The 22,175-nt window shown below is 36.2% G+C and overlaps 2 protein-coding genes across 2 annotated transcripts; both read left to right on the top strand.

Moving 5' to 3' along the window:
• Window positions 1-2,273: 2,273 nt before the first annotated feature.
• LOC104228550 (protein PSK SIMULATOR 1-like) lies at window positions 2,274-11,251 on the top strand. Its single transcript, XM_009781028.2, has 13 exons — window positions 2,274-2,611; window positions 3,141-3,686; window positions 4,415-4,740; window positions 4,845-4,937; window positions 5,036-5,126; window positions 5,917-6,010; window positions 7,015-7,112; window positions 7,272-7,341; window positions 7,462-7,556; window positions 9,503-9,619; window positions 9,734-9,810; window positions 10,121-10,165; window positions 10,253-11,251. The coding sequence occupies exons 2-13, from the start codon at window positions 3,360-3,362 to the stop codon at window positions 10,752-10,754; spliced, it is 1,935 nt and encodes a 644-aa protein (XP_009779330.1). The 5' UTR covers window positions 2,274-2,611; window positions 3,141-3,359; the 3' UTR covers window positions 10,755-11,251.
• A 521-nt stretch (window positions 11,252-11,772) lies between these two features.
• On the top strand, window positions 11,773-20,671 carry LOC104228552 (sucrose transport protein SUC8-like). The gene is made up of 7 exons (XM_009781029.1): window positions 11,773-11,997; window positions 12,786-13,280; window positions 13,646-14,116; window positions 14,956-15,276; window positions 15,916-15,979; window positions 16,062-16,105; window positions 20,301-20,671. The coding sequence occupies exons 2-7, from the start codon at window positions 12,825-12,827 to the stop codon at window positions 20,508-20,510; spliced, it is 1,566 nt and encodes a 521-aa protein (XP_009779331.1). The 5' UTR covers window positions 11,773-11,997; window positions 12,786-12,824; the 3' UTR covers window positions 20,511-20,671.
• The last annotated feature ends 1,504 nt before the right edge of the window (window positions 20,672-22,175 follow it).

Genomic DNA, 22,175 nt, shown 5'->3' on the forward strand with positions numbered 1-22,175 from the left:
ACACCGATCGTTGTGAGCCTAGCTCTGATACCATGTTAAAATGAGCATTATGGCAGCCATTGATGCAATGGAAGCTCGTCTAAGAAGAAGAAGAAAAATGACAGCTAAGAGAGAAAGAGAGAAGTAATTGAACAGAGAGATATTTTGCAATTTTTGTTTTCTATCATCTGTGCATATACAAATATATAATCTCAGTCTAAACAATCTTCTAACCGACTTTCCTCCTACTATGCTAACCACCTTACTAATCCACTAACTGGCATTCCTTCTAGAAGAGTACTATCATAATTACATGATGTACGACTATGTATTTCAACAATGGCCCTAGACATGAGGGTGTGGAGGTTAAAGATTAGGGTAGAAGGTTGGTAGGTAGTCGAACGTTTCTCTTTGTCTTACTTAGTTCGCTAGCATTAGTGTTAGTATGATATCTTTTATCCATATATGACTATTACTACCTAGAGTTTGACTGCATTATTGGATTCAATCTTATTTCATCTTGTTGTTATTCCTACTTGTTGCAATTACTTTTTTCTTTTCAGCCGTTCTCTAGCCGAGAGTCTATCAGAAACAACCTCTTTGCCCTTCCAGGGGTAGGGGTAAGACTGTGTACATCTTACCCTCGCCAAACCTCACTTGTGAGAAAGTATTGGGTTTGTTGTTATTGTTACACTATGAATCACTTGTCTATAAGATATGTATCATATTTATATCAAATATGTATAACATGTGTATCCATGTATACCTGCGTGTGAGATACATGTTTCATATATGATTTTTTTAAACTTGATTTTAACTACGAGTTTTGATACCAATTCTGTCCAAATCACCTCCAATCTTCCTCAAATTTTGTATATTGACTCATCTATGTGTTTCCAATGATTCTCAACCATACCCATTTAAAAAGTCCTTTTTAGCTTAGATATTTGGAATCTTATATTTATATATATATATATATATATATATATATATATATATATATATATATATATATATATATATATGTATGTATGTATGTATGTATGTATGTATGTATGTATGTATGTATGTATGTATGTATGTATTTCATCACCTTATTTGCTATCTTATCCATAAAATTTCCTTTCCGTATTGCATCTAATGTTGCTAATCACGCTTAAAAATATGAAAGGAGATCTTTGTGTGTGATTCTTGGAGAGAAGGAACCTTATTTTTTTGGGTTTTCAATTTTTATATGTACTAGGTTAGTTTTCATAAGTTTATGATTAATGACTAGAGATTGGTAAGTGAGAATTTTTTTGGGATATTTTTGTAAGATTCCCTTTATTAAATACTTAAGTATCTTTTACTAAAATTTTATTATTTAATTATAGTTAATTCTTTTCCAGGTTTGAATAGAAGATGGATGTGATGTTTAACTCAATCTAAAAGTTAGTTCAAGTGAGGAAGTGTCAAATATCTTATGAGGATGATATAACCTGTACAAGCTCGACATATGAAATATAGTAACATAATATAAAATGAATCAGAATTGAATAGTATTATGTGCTTTCCTTGAATATCATATTAAGAAAATAGATCTTGAACTGAATTTAGTTCCAAATATTTTTATGTACGTAAAAGAAATTATTCAATATTATATAAAAAGTTAGTCGCGGTACAAACTATAACAGAGACACAGTTAATTCAGATATATTTTACATATGAATTTATGATACATATAAAAACTAAAAATATAATATTATTCACTTATTTTAAGTATATACAATTAATTGTAAAAATATAAATATGACAAACTCTGGAATATCAGAACTCATAATAAAAACATAGTATTTCTTTTTAATTCAACTCAACTTGTAAGTAATAGCCTGTTTGGCCAAGCTTCTTTTTGGCCGAAAATTGAGGTGTTTGGCCAAGCTTTTGGAAGAAAAAGTGCTTACGAGGAGAAGCAGAAACAGTTTTGGAGAAACAGAAAAAAATAGTTTCTCTCCAAAAGCACTTTTTTGAGAAGTACTTTTGAGAAAAATACACTTAGAAGCAGTTTTTTAAAGTTTGGCCAAACACTAATTGCTGCTCAGAAGTGTTTTTCAAACTAATTAACCAAACACAAACTGCTTATCACCAAAAGTACTTTAGAGAAAAGCAATTTAAAAAAAAAATACTTCTCAAAATAAATTGATTTTTGCAGTTTGGCCAAACGGGTTGTAATAGTCTTCGGAAAGTTAAATTCATTAAAATTGCTGTAACTCAATTAGTAAGTGTTTTTTTTCCAATGACGAGAGTCAGCAAGCAGGCACAGCACCCTACTACTCGATAGTGTCACTAGTCTTTCAAGAACATAGGTAACTGTGTGTGTGTGAGAGAGAAACTCTGCCTACTCTATCGTGTCTGACTTGGGGGTCTCTTTGCTTACTTCTTTGCCATTATTCTTGACCCAACTTCCCCTTCCCCACCTCATACTCTCCAAAAATTCAATACCCATTAAAGAAAAATATATCTACTAATCACTTGTATTACCCTTAATTTCTCACCTTGTTCAACTGTATCTTGTTCCTGTTGAAAAGGGGTTAACGATTTTAGAATCTGTTGTGTCTTTGTTCAGATCCAAGTTATTATCTTTTTCTCTTACTTGGTAAGTTTGTTTCTTTAGCATCTGTTTACAACTGTTTGTGTTTATTTAGTATGTAAGTGTCTTTTTGTTTGTTTTGATTTTGTTCTTCTGACTGATGAGACAAGTTATGAGTATTACTTGTTTTCACTTGCTTCTGTATAGTTCATGCTGCATATGTGGATCTAGGATTTTATATCAGTAGCTGCCTGCTAATTTGTGGCAGTGAGTGCAAACTTAGTTAGATAATTAAAATTTTAACTTATATGTAGTTCAAGTAGAGTGCTTCTTGTGAGGCATCTGGCAATATAGTGGTGTTATTTGAAATCGTCTGCTAATCTCTAATTTTAGCAATAATTATCTTGTACATTGTTCCATTTGGATTCCATTACTTGTTCTGTATTTCTTTCTTTCTTTCTTTCTTTTGTTTGAATATGCTTTTTGAGTATTTCCTCCAATTGGGGGGGTGGGGGGTGCATTGCTTTATTGCCAATTTATTGAGATAAGGGGATATGCTCTTTGACATTGACTTTTCTAATGTTATGGTTTGCAGGTTTGAGTCAGTTGACGTAGCTAGTACCTGTGCTCAGAGGTTGATGACCATCGTAAATTTGGTCATGTAGTAATTTAGACCCATTTGAGCACAGAATCTTGAAGTGGCTTTATTGATCAGTCCTCTGCTGCAGCAGTTTCTTAAGTTATTTATAAAATTTTGACTGAAATCTTGATGGAAACATTGAGGTTTAAGTAGGTTGAAGGTCATTATACAGCAATGGGTGGTCTTTGCTCTAGAAGAGCCACCAGTGAGAATACAACAGGTCGTGGCCTTCCACATGTCAACGGCCACTTTAATTATGGTGCTGGAACAGTTTATCAGTCACATAGGTTGCCCACACAGGCTAATAATGAGTCTATGCAATCTCCACCGGGTGAAAGCACAGAAAAACAACCGAGTGAACCAGCATTCTCTTTTCCGGAGTTGAATGCAGTTTCTCATGGGGTTGATATGGATGATATCGATGATGGAATTCCTCGATTGTCTAGGGCTTTATCAAATAAAACCAGATCAACAAGGTCAAAGCAAGTTGCCATGGCAAAGGTGAGTGGTTGCCCTATTCGTTGTTATTTCCTTTGACTGTAACCTGATGCTTCTTGCCTTTTCCCTCATTATATTTGTGATTATGTAGAATATTTCAATTTCACTGTCTTGACAATAACCAAATGTCAGATAGGTTGTAGGAAGATACAAAGGTGAATGATAAAAACTCCTGAATGCAAGTGGTAAAAGGTAGAGAATCTACAAAGAAATGTAACTCTCTATGAAAGACACCAATCGTCTATACAAACTGGAATCACATGGGTGCACCAAAAAAAGGGACAAGAGGCCATTCCTCAAAGTACAAAACCATTTCCTTCCTTTCAAAAGCTCTTCTATTTATCTCTTTCCATGCAACCAACCTGAGTACTAGTGGAGCAACATCCCACACTCTTCTTCTTCTCCGCTATCTTCTAAATTCCCAGCTGAACAGTGCCTCCTTCACGGTGTGAGGCATGATACATTGCAACCCGAACCATCTGAAAATCTTCCACATAAAATAAAATCCCCCCGGTCAGCTTTCTTTATACTTTTTGACTAAAGATGCTGCAATGCTACTTTACTCTCACTTGGTATTGATGGCGATATTATTTACACGTACATACAATATTATTTTGACCATCCTTTGGCAATGATTCTTGTTTTATTCAGAGTATTAATTTCCAAACAATGAAAATTATTGGTTATGTTTCTAAATGGTAATATCTAATTGTTTTATATTTGCTTGACAGGTTTCAGAAGTGAGTTCACTTTTGGGCAGAGCTGGTACTGTGGGGCTTGGCAAGGCAGTAGATGTGTTGGACACACTAGGTAGCAGCATGACAAATTTAAGCCTAAGTGGTGGCTTTGCGTCCAGCATGGCAACCAAGGGAAATAAAATTTCAATTTTGGCATTTGAAGTGGCAAATACAATTGTCAAGGGCGCCAATCTTATGTATTCCCTTTCAAAAGAGAACATTAAGTATTTGAAGGAGGTGGTGCTCCCTTCTGAAGGAGTGCAGCTGTTGATATCAAAAGATATGGATGAGCTCTTGAGAATTGCTGCAGCAGACAAAAGGTGCTAAAGAGTCTGAAATAGCTTTTTGCATGAACATTCATATATCACATGCTACTTTCAATTTCTTTTTGCTCAACACTGAGATGCTTGTTGTAATTTGACAGGGATGAGCTGAAAATATTCTCTTGTGAAGTGGTTCGCTTTGGAAATAGTTGCAAAGATCCTCAATGGCACAACTTAGACCGCTACTTTGAGAAGTATTTAAAACTAACTTTAGTCCAGTTTTGCTAGCTTTGTTGTTACTGCTTCGGAAATGAATTTTCACATCATCTGTAGTTCATTCCATTACATTCAGGTTGGAATCAGAATTGACACCTCATAAACAATTAAAAGAAGAAGCCGAGTCTGTGATACTGCATTTAATGACCTTGGTACAGTATACAGCTGTAAGTTCCATCTCAATCTCTATGTTTCTCGACCCTTTTTTCCCTATTTCTTTCATTATCTTTCCATTTTCTTGGATAAATTAAAATAAAGTTATTGATGTGAAGGGCTCTGGTATACAATATAGATACAAAAGTAGAGAACTTCACCCAAAAACTTCTTTATGAAAAGCATCAATGCAGAATCTCATAGGTATTCCGACAATTAAAAGAAGTTCCTCTGACCTGTACAACAAGTATTTCAACCCTTCAAATGCACATCCAATCCTAGTGGTTAGTGAAGTGGGTGACCATGGGGTTATGGGTTGAGAAGTTAGTCCATGATACCATGTATTGTGTGTGTGAGAGAGAGAGTGATAGAATGAGTTAGTGCAATAGCAATGAGGGGGTGCGAGGAGCAGAAATGCTTGATGGGGGTGTCTTAAAGAGTTTCGCATAGATTGTTCCAGGATCTGGTCAGTAATGAGTGCTTCTTTACAATTAAGCCCATTAAATTCAATTCTAACTTACAAAAATTTTGTTTGATCATCTCGGGACAGGTCAGTTCTATATTCGCTATGGCAGATTAGTCTTTTCTATTTTAATGGGATTTAATAGCTTCATGCTTATCATGGATGCTTGGAGTGCAAGCATTGTTGCCTTCTTATTACTTAACACTTTATGAAAGCGAAGACATCTCGTTGCATTACACCTTTCTCGCAATTGCAAAATTCTTCTTTTTCGAAAAAAGTAAAAGAAAAAGTAGACAAGACTATCTGGTCTTAGTAAATTTTAATTATTATGCCTTTCGCAGGAACTGTACCATGAATTGCATGCATTGGACAGAATTGAGCAAGATTGTCGACGTAAAGTTCAAGAAGAGGATACCTCAAATGCTACTCAGAGAGGTCATCTCTCCACGAATACCCTCTTTGTGTTTTTAGCTTCTATTTTAAAGCAGCTGATCTGTCTAGGAATAATTCATGCTCAAAGTTTATATAAACTATTTCTCTACAATGATCTGCCTCCAGTTTGTCATGTCATTAGTAACTTACCAACATTTGAGATGTTGTGGGCCTAAGACGAAGCACTCCTTCTTGGGGTTTCCATGGAGTGCGACAAATATCCTAATGGAGAAATCTTGAGCTGGTAGACTCTGCCGTCGTTTTCTAGCTAGATAGGAATGAGACGTAACACGGTTCTGAAGAGAAAAACTTCAGTCACTTTTCTTTGTTTGAAAGGAGAAAAAAAGAGATGGTATATATACCTAAATATTAATCCGTTAAAATGCTCAAGAGAGTGCCCTTGATCGTGATCTCTTTCCATCTTTTGACATCCCGCTAATTTTCTCTCAATTCTTTCAAATTTTCAATCACATGGTCCCATACTGTCCGCTCCTTGCTAGATGCTCCAGTGGGAGGCCGAGATAGTCGTAGGCAAACTACCTACTCTTCATCAAAGCAATTTTTAGTTCTTATTTAATAAAATGAGATCTTCTATCTGATTGGAAAATATCAATCACATTTAGTAAAAAATCATCATCAAATCTGATAACTAATGCAAACCAAAAAGACCTTAAATCTATAGGAAACTAGCATATAGGGTATGCAGGCGTCTTACTGATTCCCGACAGCATTTAGGACATTGTTTTCTGGAGTGGTTACTTTAACTTTTTGTTTGCTTTGTGTAAGGGAATTCTAGTTGTTGAGGCTATTCCGTACTTTTAGTTGGCGTAAAGATTGTTTCTCCAACTTCATGTGATTCTATGGGACGTGAGACCTTTGTTTCCTTATCCAGCTTCCTCTTGGTTTACTCTTGCATTATCTTCATTTACTAATCTTTTGTATCTATTTTCTTCATACTATTTTTATGTTTTTTTTTTAAAATACTGTTTTAACGTATAAATATGCAGGAGATAGCCTTGCAATTTTGAGAGCAGAGTTGAAAAGTCAAAAGAAACATGTTAAAAGCTTGAAAAAGAAGTCTCTTTGGTCCAGGGTATTGGAAGAGGTAGCAAGTTAGTGCTGCTTTGTGTTCTCTTTTATTCTATTATTCAATACTTGTAATGTGGTTTCCACTTGCTGAACAAGATGGATGGACTTGTTTAATAAAAACCATTGAGGTTCCTTTCAATTGACTGTACTAATATGTGCTTTGCCATAATTGAAGGTGATGGAAAAGCTTGTTGACATTGTTCACTTCCTCCATTTGGAGATCCATGCTGCATTTGGCAGCACTGGTAATGCATTTGAAACTTCAACTTAACTTTTTATCATGGTTCTTGGCCTGTTATACAAAACTGTTTTACTGAATTATAAAATTTTTGACCTGATTGCTATAGTTTTACTGAACCTTGCAGATGGAGACCGACCAATAAAAAACAACCATCAGAGATTAGGATCTGCTGGTCTTGCATTGCATTATGCGAATATCATTACTCAGATTGATACACTTGTAAGCATCTTATGCACATACAATTATTCGAGAAGCTGCATTATTGACGCTCTCATTAAACCTTTTGCCTTCATTCATATCCTTTATGGAACATGGAAAAAAGTGGGTATCTTTCCCCCTTAAGCTAATATGCATTTTTTTTGTTTCTTGTCATAAATATATCAAACATTTATCTTCCTCGTTAATGTTCTGTGTATTCTCAGTTGATCATCATCTTAATCCCAATATATATGCTCTCATCTCATTTTCTTCTTTCATAGAGCTGTATTCTCTCATCTCTTTTTGAAGTTACAAACTTACAATGAAGGATGGAGGTGCATTAATTGGGACCACAAACAAATGCCACAGAATCTGCCACATTGAGAATATTCAAATTGCCATTGAATTTGTGAAATTCATATCACGACTAGAATTTGAAAGCGATAAATGGAAGTCCCAAGATTAGCTTGCTTATTGTGTTATTTAGAAAGCAGTACTTTAAGGTGTTGATTCTTTATAGAAGGCATTTGGATTCTTACTCTAAATGCGTTCATGGTTTTCACTATCTCATCCACTTACTTTTAGATGAAGACGTTACACATAGAATAGAATCAAAGTCAAGATAGTTGAAAGGGAGAAGTGCTACTATGGTATCGGAGCCAACCCATCCTTTCGGAGGGAGAAGTGCTACCGGGATGTTATGTTATAAGGATGCCTACTAAAGTGAAAGTGAAAGGAAATTTTGTAGAATAATTATAAGACCAACAATGTTACATGGGGTTGGAATGTTGGGCTGCTATAGTCCAACACATCCACAAGATGAATATTGCAGAGATGAGGTGCTAAGATGGATGTGAAGTCATACAAGGCTAGACAAGATTAGCAATGACAAAATTCGCTAGAAGGTTCAAGTAGCGCATATCGAGGATAAAATCAAAGAAGGTTGCTTGAAATAGTATGGTCATGTCTTGTGTCGGCCGCCAAGATGCACTGGTTTGTAGATGTGAAACCATGAGGAATGAAGGTGTTAAAAAGGGACAAGGTAGACCTAAAATCACTCGGAAGGAAATTTTCTCGAAAGACCTACAATTTCTTAGGATCCGTGCAAACTTAGCGAAATGTAAAGCACAATGAAAGGAGAAGATATATATATATAGGACTATAGGAAATACCTATTAGTTGAGAAAATGTTTTAGTTATGTTGGCACTTTTGTTTTATGTCGTATGCTTTTCGAGGAGTTGTTTAGACTTTCAGAGATTTATATGTCATTTATATGTCAGTAGAAAATACAAAGAACTTCTAGTACCTTTTAATTAATATTTTGTATAATATTGGTGTGAGATGAGTTTAAATGGAGTAACATGGTTAATGAGGATTCATATAGCCGACCCCAACTTGTTTGGATTGAGGCGTAATTGTTGTTGTGTTGTTGTCCGAAGATGTTGGATTATTATTAGGTGGGCCTATTACACATCAACTTAAGCACCCTATTTCTTTTTTATTTGATTTTGATGTTTTGACTTGTTTGTTTGAATAAAGATGTAATCTTTTCTTTGTCACCCCAAACGTTCTGGTCCTCGTGTATAGCTGGCTAATATACATGCCTCAAGTTGACCCTTGTAAATGTTTGAAGTCAATTGTTGGTCACTCTAGGTGGATTATTACCCATGTTCGAATTTGGTGACTGCCTCAAATTCTTGAAGGTTTATGCTTTTCTTAAAAGATTCTCTCTAGACAGCCAAATACATTGTTTCTTTTTCAGTAAAGGTCCCTTAAGTATTGGAATCATATGGCTTACAGTTTTTACAATCTTGCTGAAATTGTAACTAATTGGTATTTTGGATTAGCATCCATGTTAACCTACTAGGTTGTCAACATTTTAAAAAATATTTTTAAATTTAGTTAGTTGTTGACATATTTCTAATTGGAAAATACAAAATGAGAGTACCACATTTTACATGATCAGGTTACTCGATCAGGTTCGGTGCCCCCAAATACAAGAGATGCTTTATACCAAGGGTTGCCACCAAGCATAAAGTCAGCTTTGCGATTCAAACTGCAATCGTTCCAGCTCAAGGAAGAGGTGTTTTCTCATTTAAGGTTTTTGTGTGTGTGGGTAAAGAAGAGGGGGGGGGGTGCAAGTTTCTTCCTTCTAGGTAATTGAATGTTAATAACACTCAATATTCTTTTGATGCAGTTAACTGTGCAACAAATCAAAGCTGAAATGGAGAAAACACTGCAGTGGCTTGTTCCCATGGCAACCAATACAACCAAGTAAAAATACGATGCCTTACAATATATTTTTCTTTGCTTACAGTTTTTCCATGATTCTTCATATGTTTCTTAGTCTGAGGGACTTTCTTGTCAGCTATACTATGTTGGTTGGTAAAAGGAATTCTAATTTGAGTTTTCTTGAGACTCTTAATTCAGTGGGATGTTTGTTTGGAGGTTGTCCTTATAGATTTTACATGAGCTAAATTGAACATTATACCTTGGTGTATTTCAACTATTCTCTCCTTTGACTGTACTAGTTCAGATTGTTATTTCCATCATTGTTTCACAGTGTTAATGAAAATTGTTGCAGGGCCCACCATGGCTTTGGATGGGTTGGAGAATGGGCAAATACCGGGTGAGCTCAACTGAATGAAACTTGTTCTTAACTGCTTGAACCAGTTTTATGAAAAGCATGTATACTCATTTGGTCTGAAATGCACAGGAAACCTGCTGGCCAGACTGATCTACTTAGAATTGAGACACTCTATCATGCCGATAAGGAGAAAACCGAAGCTTATATTCTTGAACTGGTGGTGTGGCTTCATCATCTTGTCACTCAGTCAAGAAATGCTACAAACGGTGGAATTAGATCTCCTGTGAAATCTCCAAGCTGTTACCCTAATCAAAGGATGAATCAGTTAACACACAAGCCAAGTTCTCCATTTCCTGCATTAACTGTTGAAGACCAAGAAATGCTTCGGGATGTAAGCAAGAGAAAACTGACTCCTGGAATTAGCAAGTCTCAAGAATTCGATACAGCAAGAACAAGGTTGAGCAAGTTCCATAGGCTGAGTAAGAGTAGTAACCATTCCCCTATAAGAGAAACTAGGAAGGACCCCTTTCCCATCAGGAGACCCTCTTCTGTTCCAGTGATCGACTTTGACATTGACCGACTCAAAGCTTTGGACGTCATTGACAGAGTGGACACCACTCGAGGTTCATAATGGTACAATATTATAGCTGCATTGGCAGAGAGGGATCTTTTATTTGATGCGTCGTCTTTCTACTGCATTTGATTATTTTCCGCTGAAATGGCTGCCTTTCTGCGCGAGCTGAGCCGATCATCTTCCTCTGGTGCCTTGTATTACGACTTAGTTTGTGTTGGTGAATCAGATGTCAGAAACACGTTGAAGTTCTGCAGTCTGTTCTGCTGCAATTTTTCCAGTAAATTTAGGGTACTATGACTAGTGAAAGTGATTTTTTGTCTGTGCCTTTTCCGTTTTCTAAAAAAGAATAGTTGGGATACAGTTGAGCTATCTGGTATCTTGAAACCTCTCGGGAAGAGCTGGCGGATAGGTGGGTGGGAGAAATTTGATAGAGCTGAGCTTTTTAGTAGAGGTGAAGTAATGTGACTCCCACAATTCCATCATCATATGTACAGAATGTTGTTCTATATTATTTTTCCCTTAATAATCAAAAGCAAAGATTTGTTCCGTATTAATGGAGAGTATTTTGCCTAATTACCATTCATAGCTATTGTTCAAAGGATGCAATATGTGTCGATTGTATTTGTTCCCACAACGAGTATAATTAAGGTGAACTATAGAAATATAGAATGCTTTCGTTGAGAATCGAATTCAAGACCCCTGCTTAGTAAACATGTGGTCTAACCAACTGAGCTACAAATGCGAGAGTTCCTCTCTTGTTTTAGTTCAAAACAACTGATCTCTTGTTTTAGTGCTACATATGAATTTGTTATAAAATTCTGTAATTTTTTGAAAGTATAGTTACAAATGATAAATACATTATATATATATTTGTTGTGTCACGTAATTTTAAGACAACCCCTAAGCTAGTCCTCTGCAAAAGAATTACACGCTCTCTAATAACTGGACTTCCGTTTTAAAAGACCTAAGTCACGGAACACTCTTAATTTTCCTCTTCTCAAGGAAGTGTAGAGCATTTCACATATAATGAAGAGGTAGATTCCATTTTTGATGTCTACCATTTCCATTAGAGCAATCCAGAAAAGACAAGAGGGAAAAAGCAAGAGATCAAGAACTGGAGAAGAGAAAGAGCTTTTCTTTCTTCTTTCTCTCTGGCGCTCTACAAGGGCGCCAGAGGTCTTTTTTCCTCTTAGAGTTATTAATCATTTTGAAAAAGGAAAAAGAAAAGAAGGAAGAGAGAACAAGAACATCTCCTCTCTCTGTCTATTACTACGTTTTTCCTTTTTCAGTACCTTAAATGGTATTCCCATTTTCCTTCTCATCCATATTTTTTCATCCTTTTTTGATGTACGTTCTTTTACTTGTGACATAGAATATATATATATATATATATATATATAAGATTGATACTGAAACACATTCCTTCTAGTGATTTTGTTTTCTGTAACGTGAGAATATGTTATATGATCTTTTTTTGTTTTGGCATGTAAGAATGCCAATATTCTCTGATCAAGTCGAGCTCGACTTTGTTACAGAAACCAATTATCTAGTTCAGTAGCATAGCTAGGCCGAGTTGAGCTACAAATATTCTTGAAAATCTTAATCCATTATAGGAACAAGACAGTATTTCCTTTCTTATTATGATCAACCATATTAATTATAAAATACACAAAAAATTTCCTTCTTTCATCATTATAATGCAACAAATTCAACATGGTTATAAATCTCTATTTAATATTATAGGGGTAAATTTCACAAATGGTCATAGACTCGTATAACTATGACTTTTTTTCACCAAAGTCATATAACTATATTTTTTCACACAAAAAACAGCTTTCCGGTAATATTTTCTAATTTCATATTTTTTTATTTTTTATTTTGGTCTAATAAATAATAACCCAATTAAAATAAGAGAAACATACCTTTTTAACCTCTCACTTATTAACATTAAATTTTTTGTCATAATCAATTTCAGTCCAATCATTTAGATACATATATTCCCTCACGCTATAGCTTAGTACACAGAGTTGTCCTTTTTTATTTAGATGCATATAATTATTTGTTTTAAATATTTTCACAATTTTGTAGACCAAGTCATACATAACTTAAACACGGATTGATATTTCAATGGAGAGTGGTAGTATGGAAATGAAAGTTCAACAACCATATTTAGCTGTTCCAGTACTGCCACCACGTTGGAAGATAGTAATGGTGGCCTCCATAGCTGCTGGAGTTCAATTCGGATGGGCACTTCAGCTCTCTTTGTTAACTCCTTATTTACAGCTACTTGGAATTCCACACAGATATGCTTCAATTATATGGCTTTGTGGACCTATTTCTGGAATGATTGTTCAGCCTGCGGTTGGTTATTTAAGTGACAACCTCTCCTCCACCTTTGGCCGCCGTCGGCCTTTCATTGCCGCCGGCTCCTCCCTTGTCGCCGTCGCCGTCATCTTCATTGGCTTTGCTGCTGATATTGGACATGCTTTTGGTGATCCTCTTGATACAAAAACTAAGCCGCTTGGCATTATTACTTTTATCGTTGGGTTTTGGTACCTTGATGTCGCTAACAACATGTTACAGGTAAATGAAATTACAGCTTCACTTTAACATGCTCATATTGAAATTTCTTTTATATTTTTAGGTCTTACTAGTAATTTCTCACACAGAGTTATGTGAACCCAAAAAATGGTAATAGTTTAGGGCGGGTTTAACCTATTTACTCTTTATTATAGTGATGGACACATAGTTACCTCTATATAACTAACATTTTTATATAAAAACCAGTCAATTTTTTTTCGGAACCGATTTTTATGTTATGTTGTAATATATGTCCTCTATAACAACACTTCATTATAACAAGTAAAAAAATATCGAAACAAACGAGACTGTTATAGAGAGGTTTGGCTATACCAGTATATGACTTGTTGAACGAATTTTGAATGCAGGGTCCGTGCAGAGCATTCTTGGCTGATCTCTCCGGCGGGAAAGCCTGTCGGATAAGGACGGGACAGTCTTGCTACGCATTCTTCATGGCGGTGGGAAGCATTCTGGGGAACGCCGCCGGTTCATATTCTCACCTCTACACCATCTTCCCCTTCACAAAGACAGAAGCCTGTGGTGTTCAATGTGCAAACCTAAAGAGTTGTTTTCTGATCTCAGTAGTTTTATTGCTCACTTTAACAACCTTAGCCTTAACAGCTGTGGATGAAAAAGTGCTGCCACAGAAAGATCATTTCATCAACAGTGAATATTTGGGTTCATCAGGAAAAAAAGGAGGATTGTTATTTTTTGGAGAGATGTTTGAAGCTCTAAAGCATTTGCCAAGATCAGTGTGGATTCTTCTAATGGTCACAGCTGTAAACTGGATTGCTTGGTTTCCATTCACCTTGTATGGCACTGACTGGATGGGCAAAGAGGTATTTATTTAGCTGTATATATACTCTTTTCTTGCCTTGAGCCGAGGGTCTATCGAAAACAACCTTTCTATCCTCAAGATAGAGGTAAGGTCTGTGTACACACTATCCTCCTCAGACCCCACTCGTGGGATTATACTGAATTTTGTTGTTGTTGTTGTTGTTGTTGTTGTTGTATATACTCGTTTCTTCCGTTTCAATTCATGTGTCTTCTTTTCGTTTATAGTTAGAATGTCTCCTTCTATATTAAGAACACCTCCTTCGTTTTTAGGGATTGTTTGTTTATGCGTGATTAGTAATGCAGACATTAGTAATGTAATGATTAGCTAGTAATACAAGAATTGTATACAAATATTAATTTTTAGTCAATCTAAAAAAGAATGACATACTTATTTAAAAGAAATTTAACTTAAATTTTTTCATTTACCCTTAATAAGATGATTTATAGCCACACAAATGTCTATAGTTTATTTTATATCATAAGTTTCAAAAGTCTTTTTTTCTTTCTAACTTTGTGGCTAGTCAAACAACGCCACATAAATTAAGACAAGAGGGTTTAATTTAAATAGTACTACTTGTTTACTTTTTAAAAAACAAATTTTTTTGACTATTATAAACGTTTTTAAACAAAACAATTTTTTTTACTATTATAAACGTTAGTTTTGTTATTTTAGCATCTTTAGTCCATGTATTACTAATACCCATATTCTTATTACACCGCATAAAAAAAAAAAATATTCTCGCTTAACTTATGCATATATTATTAATTTATGAGGAGAACACAAATTAAAGGAGCAACCAAGCATGAAGCTTCTTAGTTGGTTTATTTTTCCTTTGAACAGGTATATGGGGGCAGAGTTAGGGACGGGAATCTATACAATAAAGGAGTACATGCAGGTGTATTTGGGCTTCTGTTGAGCTCAGTGGTGCTATGTTTAATGTCACTGGGAGTGGAGTGTGTTGGAAAGTGGCTAGGTGGTGCAAAAAGGCTATGGGGGATTGTCAATTTCATCTTGGCTATTTGCTTGGCCATGACTGTTTTTGTTACAAAAATGGCAGACAAATCACGGCGATACGACGGCGACGGCGAACTTCTGCCGCCGGATCAAGGTGTCAAGATCAGTGCCTTGCTTCTTAATGCTGTTACGGGAATTCCTCTAGCAGTGAGTTCTTCTATTAACCTATCTGTAATTTGGTACTTTTAACACAAACAATTAAGTAATGCATTTAAGTACGTAATAGGATAAGAATTTAACCGCATTTTGGCTCAATTTTTAATATTTTATAAATTAATAAACATATAAATCATAAAAAAAGTAAAATTTGCACATTGAGATAAAACACATTGAGTGTTTGGTTACTGAGTAAACTAAAGGACAAAGAGAAAGGATTATGAAATTAGGGGTAACAACTAAAAAAAGCCTTTCTACATTTTTTGGTTTAACAATTTTGAATGAGCTGACTTTTGAGTATTTTTAAGTATTATAATTAAGAAAAAGACTTGTTAAACAATGTTGATCCAATTTGGGGAAATTCTATGTGCTTACGTCCCAATTGAATGCTCGGAAGGTTGGGATTCACACCTAAGCGAACGCATGGAAACTCTACTTAATTTAAAATATATCGTACACATGCTTATTAAGCAAGTAGTATCATTAACATCTGCATTTCTAGTAGTACAAAATTGACTTACGGTATGAAGACACGTACAACTACTATTACTTGCGTGCTAGAATATCATTAATCTTAATCTTACTATTAAAATGAAATTGACTCTACTTTTTATATCTCATCTTGTACAGGTCCTTTATAGCATCCCATTTGCTATGGCATCTATATATTCCAGTAATGTTGGGGCAGGGCAAGGTAATTAATCCTGAAAATTCTTGTTATGATGTTAATAACAATCAGATCAAAACTATATTTTTTAATTTGTTTTATTCCACAGGTCTATCACAAGGAGTCATAAATCTTGCAATAGTTGTCCCACAGGTAAAATAACTATAACTTTCTCACGTATATATTCTCGATGTCTTTTGCCTTTTCTAGTTTAAACAAATGTGACTGACGTTGGATATTTAATTTGCACCTCTCGGATTTTCATTTTCCTAACTTGATAATGTTTCAATGTTCGAAATCATAATAAAAAAAATAAAAAACAAAATGTATTTGTAGCCTAAGCCACAAACAATGGCAGTGATAATGCTAGAGAAGTGGAGTGTCAACGACCCACCCGGATTTTTCACCGTCGGGATTGTGATGACGCCTAACTCTTAGAATACTAGGCAAGCCAATAGATACAGTTCTAACATATTAATCAATAACCATAACAGTGATTAACCATAATTAAAACTAAACAAATATGAAGTGCGGAATTTTTATAACAGTTTATAACACTAATACACGACTACCCAAAAGATCTGGTGTCACAATTCACGAACTTTTAAGAATTTTCTACAAATACTGGTTTAAAAGAAATTCATCTGTTCTCGAAATAAAAGAAAACAGGAAACTAAGATAGAGGGAAGGGGACTCCAGTGTTTGCGAATGCCGGCAGATCTACCTTGGGTCTCCTGGTGGACTGAAGGCATCAACCCAACTCTACTCACGAGGTCCGTCACCGAAATCTGTACAGAAAGTGCAGAGTGCAGTATCAGTACAAACGACCCTATGTACAGGTAAGTGCCAGCCTAACCTCAGCGAAATAGTGACGAGGCTAAGACACGACAACAATACAAACCTGTGTAGTTAAATTATATACGAGAAGATAATAGTAACAGAGATTTAACAGATAATAACGGGAATAGGGAGGTCATGCTGAGGGGAAATATCAAGTTCTGGAAATAATACAGTAAAGAAACAAAGTAAATATCATGCTTTGAACCAACAGAAATAATAACATAGCGACATGTGCACGGCATCACCCTTCGTACTTTTACGCTCGTCCTTACCATAAGAAACAACAGAAACGGCACTGCATCACCTTTCGTGCATTAACTCTCTCAAAATCATGGTACGATATCACCCTTCGTGCATGAACACTCACATAATATGACACGACATCACCCTTCGTGCATTAACACTCACTCACAATATCGTGCACGACATCACCCTTCGTGCTTTACGCTCTTCCTCACCCAAACAATAGAAACAATAACATCCCGGCAAGGGAATCAGCAATAACCAACCTCGTTTCAACATTTAACTTCACAATATAGATCTCAACTTGAGTCAATACTCAACCAATATCCAAAACAAGGAAGAACATAGTAAAACTCGTTTAACATGAAGAATTAACCATTTAAAGCATGAATAGTACGTATAAAGGAATACAACGGTCACAAGTATAAGACTCACTTGCATGTTATGACCCGACAATAACGTATAAATACTCGTCATCTCACCTGTATGTCGTACTCAACAACTAAATTGCGAACGCAAATTAATTCTACTCACTTGCATGTTAGCCACGACACTTACCTCGATTCCTCGGCCAAACTAAAGCCTCAAATACTGCTTTCCCTTTAGATTCCACATCCAATCCACTCGTATCTAGCCACAATTAATTCAATATCAACAATTATTGCTAAGGGAATCAACTACAATGCACAAATTTAGTTTTCCCAAACCTTTTCCCCATAAAGTCAAAAAATCGACCCCGAACCCCCTTGGTCAAAACTCGAGGTTCAGACCAAAACCCATTCACCCACGAGCCCAAATATGTAATTAGTTTCGGAATCCGACCCCAAATCGAGGTCTAAATCCCCAAATTTGTAAAATCCCCAATTCTCCTAAAATTTCTAATTTCTAACCTTAAAGAACAAGATTTAGGCCTAGAAATCTAATGGGTGTTGATGGAAATTGAAGGAAAAGAGTTGAAGAACACAAACCTATGAATTGGTGTTGAAACCCCTCATCAAAATCGCTCCTAGGTCGAGTTTTTATGAAAGAGTTGTGAGTTTTTGATAAAATCCCGATTCTGATTCTGTTTTTAAAAAGACTGGACATGCCTTCTTCGCGTTCGCGAGACGCAGCGGCCAAAGGCCTTCGCGAGATACCCATCGCGTTCGCGATAGCCTGGTCGCGTTCGCGAATGGTAATGCCACCAATGCTTCGCATTCACGACCAGTGCCTCGCGTTCGCGTAGAAGGATTGCTCCTTCAGACAAATTTACACTTCGCGATACCGAAGCACAAAATACCTGCAACAGCAAAACAACAGAATTCTCTAAGTCGAAAATATCCCGAAACCTATCCGAAACTCACCCAAGCCCTCGGGGCTCCAAACTAAACTTGCACACAAGTCTAAAAATATCATACGGACTTGCTCGTGCAATCAAATTGCATAAATAACACCTACAACTACAGATTTAGCACCAAAATCAATGAAATCCTCCACAATGACACTTACCTCGATTCCCCGACCAAACTCAAGCCTCAAATATCGCTTTCCCTTTAGATTCCACCTCCAAATCCACTCGTATCTAGCCACAATTAATTCAATATCAACAATTATTGCTAAGGGAATCAACTACAATGCACAAATTTAATTTTCCCAAACTTTCCCCCCAAAAGTCAAAAAACCGGCCCCGGACCCGCTTGGTCAAAACTCGAGGTTCGGACCAAAACCCATTCACCCATGAGCCCAAATATGTAATCAGTTTCGAAATCCGACCCCAAATCGGGGTCTAAATCCGCAATTCTCCTAAAATTTCTAATTTCTACCCTTAAAGAACAAGATTTAGGCCTAGAAATCTAATGGGTGTTGATGAAAATTGAAGGAAAAGAGTTGAAGAACACAAACCTATGAATTGGTGTTAAAATCCTTCTTCAAAATCGCTCCTAAGTCGAGTTTTTATGAAAGAGTTGTGAGTTTTTGATAAAATCCCGATTCTGTTTTTAAAAAGACTGGACAGGCCTTCTTCGTGTTCGCGAGACGCAGCAGCCAAAGGCCTTCGCGAGATACCCATCGCGTTCGGGAAGGCATTCTCCCACCAACCTCCGTGTTCGCGATCCAAGTGTCGCATTCGCGATCCAAGTGTCGCATTCGCGATCCAAGTGTCGCATTCGCGATGAGTAACTTTCCCCTCCCCCAGTTCCCACGCTTCGCGTCCGCGATAGCCTGGTCGTGTTCGCGAAGGGTAATGCCCCCCAACGCTTCGCGTTCGTGACTAGTTCCTCGCGCTCGCGTAGAAGGATTGCTCCCTCAGACAAATTTACACTTTGCGATCGCGAAGCACAAAATACCTGCAACAGCAAAACAACAGAATTCTCTAAGTCGAAAACATCCTGAAACCTATCCGAAACTCACCCGAGCCCTCGGGGCTCCAAACCAAACATGCACACAAGTCTAAAAACATCATACGAACTTGCTCGTGCAATCAAATCGTATAAATAATACCTACAACTACGGATTTAGCATCAAAATCAATGAAATTCTCAAGAACACTTAAAGTTTCTATTTTCACAACTGAGGGTCCGAATCACGTCATATAAACTTCGCTTCTCACCAAATTTCATAGACATGACTTAAATATCATATTAAACCTGTACCGGGCTTCAGAACCAACATACGGGCGCGATACCAACAAAATCAAACATTATTAAATTTCTAAAACCCATTATATTTTCAGTTTAACAATTTTCTTCAAAAATTCATTTCTCGAGCTAGGGACCTCGGAATTCAGTTTCGGGCATACGCCCAAGTCCCATATTTTACTACGGACCCTCCGGGACCATCAAATCACGGGTCTGAGTCCGTTTACTCAAAATGTTGACCGAAGTCAACTTAAATTCAATTTTAAAGGCAAAATTTAGCATTTTCTCAAATTTTCACATAAAGGTTTTCTGGAAGCGCGCCCGGAGTGCGCCTGCAAATCGAGGAGAAAGAAAATAAGGTCTTGACGGCCTCGGTACCCCGAATTGATTTCTAAAACACGAGATGACCTTTTGGGTCATCACATGGAGTAACTTAATACAGAAAAATAAGACTTAGAGCCTATTTGGCTTAGCTGAATTTAAGTAGCTTTTGAGTATCAAATGCTGAAAAATACTTTTCAAGGGCGGGAGCTGAATTAATGAATAAGTCGTTATATATTTGGATAGAAGTGTTGAAGCTGAAAAATAAGTACGTGTTATTGTGTTTGATAAAAAAAGTGTTGATACGTAATTTTTCTGTTAAAATACAGACGTTAGTGTCACTAGTGGGAGGGCCATTTGATGCATTGTTCGGAGGAGGGAACTTGCCGGCGTTTGTGGCGGGAGCAGTTGCAGCTGCAGTCAGTGGTATTTTGGCACTCACATTGTTGCCTTCTCCTACTGAGCCATGCCAAACATATCCCCATTTTCGCCGTTGCTTCCCAATGACAAAATACTGGACATCACAAAACAAGTTTTGATCACTAATTTTTTTTCTTTCTTTTTGTGCATAATGCAGAATTAGAGTAACACAGTTTTGAAGGTTTTCCTGCCTTCTGTTAATGGTTGTACAAAATAATGATGTTAGATCGTACTATTAGTATATGTTATTTAAAAGGCTGACAGAGTCCAATTCCTCTCATTCTCTCGCTTCTTTTCCCCAATGTAATTTCTATCATGGTTTAAAGTATTTAAATGGGAAAACGGTATATGAGAAAAAAAGGGCAGTTAGCACCCAACTAACAAGAGAAAGAAAGGGTTTAACTTCTATGTACATACAATGTAATTTATCATTAAAATGTAACTAAAGGTAATAACAATAATTAGCAAATCAAGTTAGTAATCCAAAAAAATAAGACGAATGAATTCTTATAGTAGGTTAAATTGCACTGGTTATACAAAAGTTCATTTATACTATACTTTCAGTGATAAAAGGGCAAGAATTCTTGGATGGATTTCTGGATATCAATTTGTTAATTCCTTTTTTTTTCTTTTCAATTTATGTGATGCACCTTCCATTTCATGTATGACATGTTTTAGACCATACAATTTAAAAGACTTTATTTTTTTCTTAAATTCTATGTCAGTCAAAGTGCATCACATAAATTAGGATGGAAGAAGTAATAGGTTTTAAAAAAGAAGAAGAATGAACTTAAATAGTCATTCACCCAACCACTTAAACTAAAAATAGCATGCGGTTGTGTGTGTATATATATATAATTCATATATAACAGATGTATACCCATATATGATCATTGTACAATTTATGTTAAACAGTAAATTCGACCAACATTTTGGTAAAAGTTCCAAAAAAAAACCCCAAGTGCCTAGACAAAAAAACATAACTTAACATGTAATAATTCTGCTATTAAAAGGAAAAGTTGGCCAGTTTCGCACAAGCAGTACTCCCCCTAAAACACCCCTCTCTAACGGTCACATTTTCAAGATTACATTCTACCCCCCCCCCCCCCAAATCGCTCATTGGGACAAATTCTCTTTGTTTCGAATCAAGAATCTTTGGGAAAACCCAATTTACAGATTGAGTTAGAGAAGAAAATTCCAGTGCTTCATGAAAGTCCAGTATTTTGTGATCCAATTCTAGAAAGAACTACAATGTTCCTAAAGAGTAAAATAAGGAATTACTCTTGAACAGCCCACTCGATGCTGGTAAACCCAGCTGAACTTAGAGAGAAGAAAAAGGAGAGAGAGTTTATTGATTATCTTTCAAAAGCAGAATGAATACAAATCAAGTCTATGTGAGCTCATAAAGGAAGATTAGTTTGGGTGGGAAAGTTAGTTGTAACTAATTTCCGGACCCATGTGTGGAACATGTGCTTTAACTACCCTCTAACTACCTCCTAACTAATTGAGCCAGCTCAACAATTAATCATCATCTATTTTTACTAACTAAGATCGATTTCAATCAATAGAAATGGAAAGTATCTTAATGGGATCATATCAATACCCCGCTCTTCAAAACAATCCTTGTCCTCAAGGATTGAAATGTGGGAACTGCTTCTGAAACTCTAGTAAATCCATCCAAGAATTGTCTTCTGGAGCAGCATTCAGCCATTTGACTAAAACTTGGGTGGCAGGTTTGCCCTCCTTTTGACTAGACGACGATCCAAGATTGCTTCAAGGGCTAA

Source organism: Nicotiana sylvestris, chromosome 6 (genome assembly GCF_000393655.2).
Source record: "Nicotiana sylvestris chromosome 6, ASM39365v2, whole genome shotgun sequence".
NCBI lineage: Eukaryota > Viridiplantae > Streptophyta > Magnoliopsida > Solanales > Solanaceae > Nicotiana > Nicotiana sylvestris.

Coding starts and splice junctions, on each gene's coding strand:
- LOC104228552 (XM_009781029.1), top strand. CDS start 12,825: ATGGAGAGTGGTAGTATGGAAATGAAAGTTCAACAACCATATTTAGCT. Junction 13,281..13,645: donor TCGCTAACAACATGTTACAG/GTAAATGAAATT, acceptor TTTTGAATGCAG/GGTCCGTGCAGAGCATTCTT. Junction 15,980..16,061: donor TAATGTTGGGGCAGGGCAAG/GTAATTAATCCT, acceptor TTTATTCCACAG/GTCTATCACAAGGAGTCATA.
- LOC104228550 (XM_009781028.2), top strand. CDS start 3,360: ATGGGTGGTCTTTGCTCTAGAAGAGCCACCAGTGAGAATACAACAGGT. Junction 4,938..5,035: donor TTAGACCGCTACTTTGAGAA/GTATTTAAAACT, acceptor CATTACATTCAG/GTTGGAATCAGAATTGACAC. Junction 10,166..10,252: donor GGAGAATGGGCAAATACCGG/GTGAGCTCAACT, acceptor TGAAATGCACAG/GAAACCTGCTGGCCAGACTG.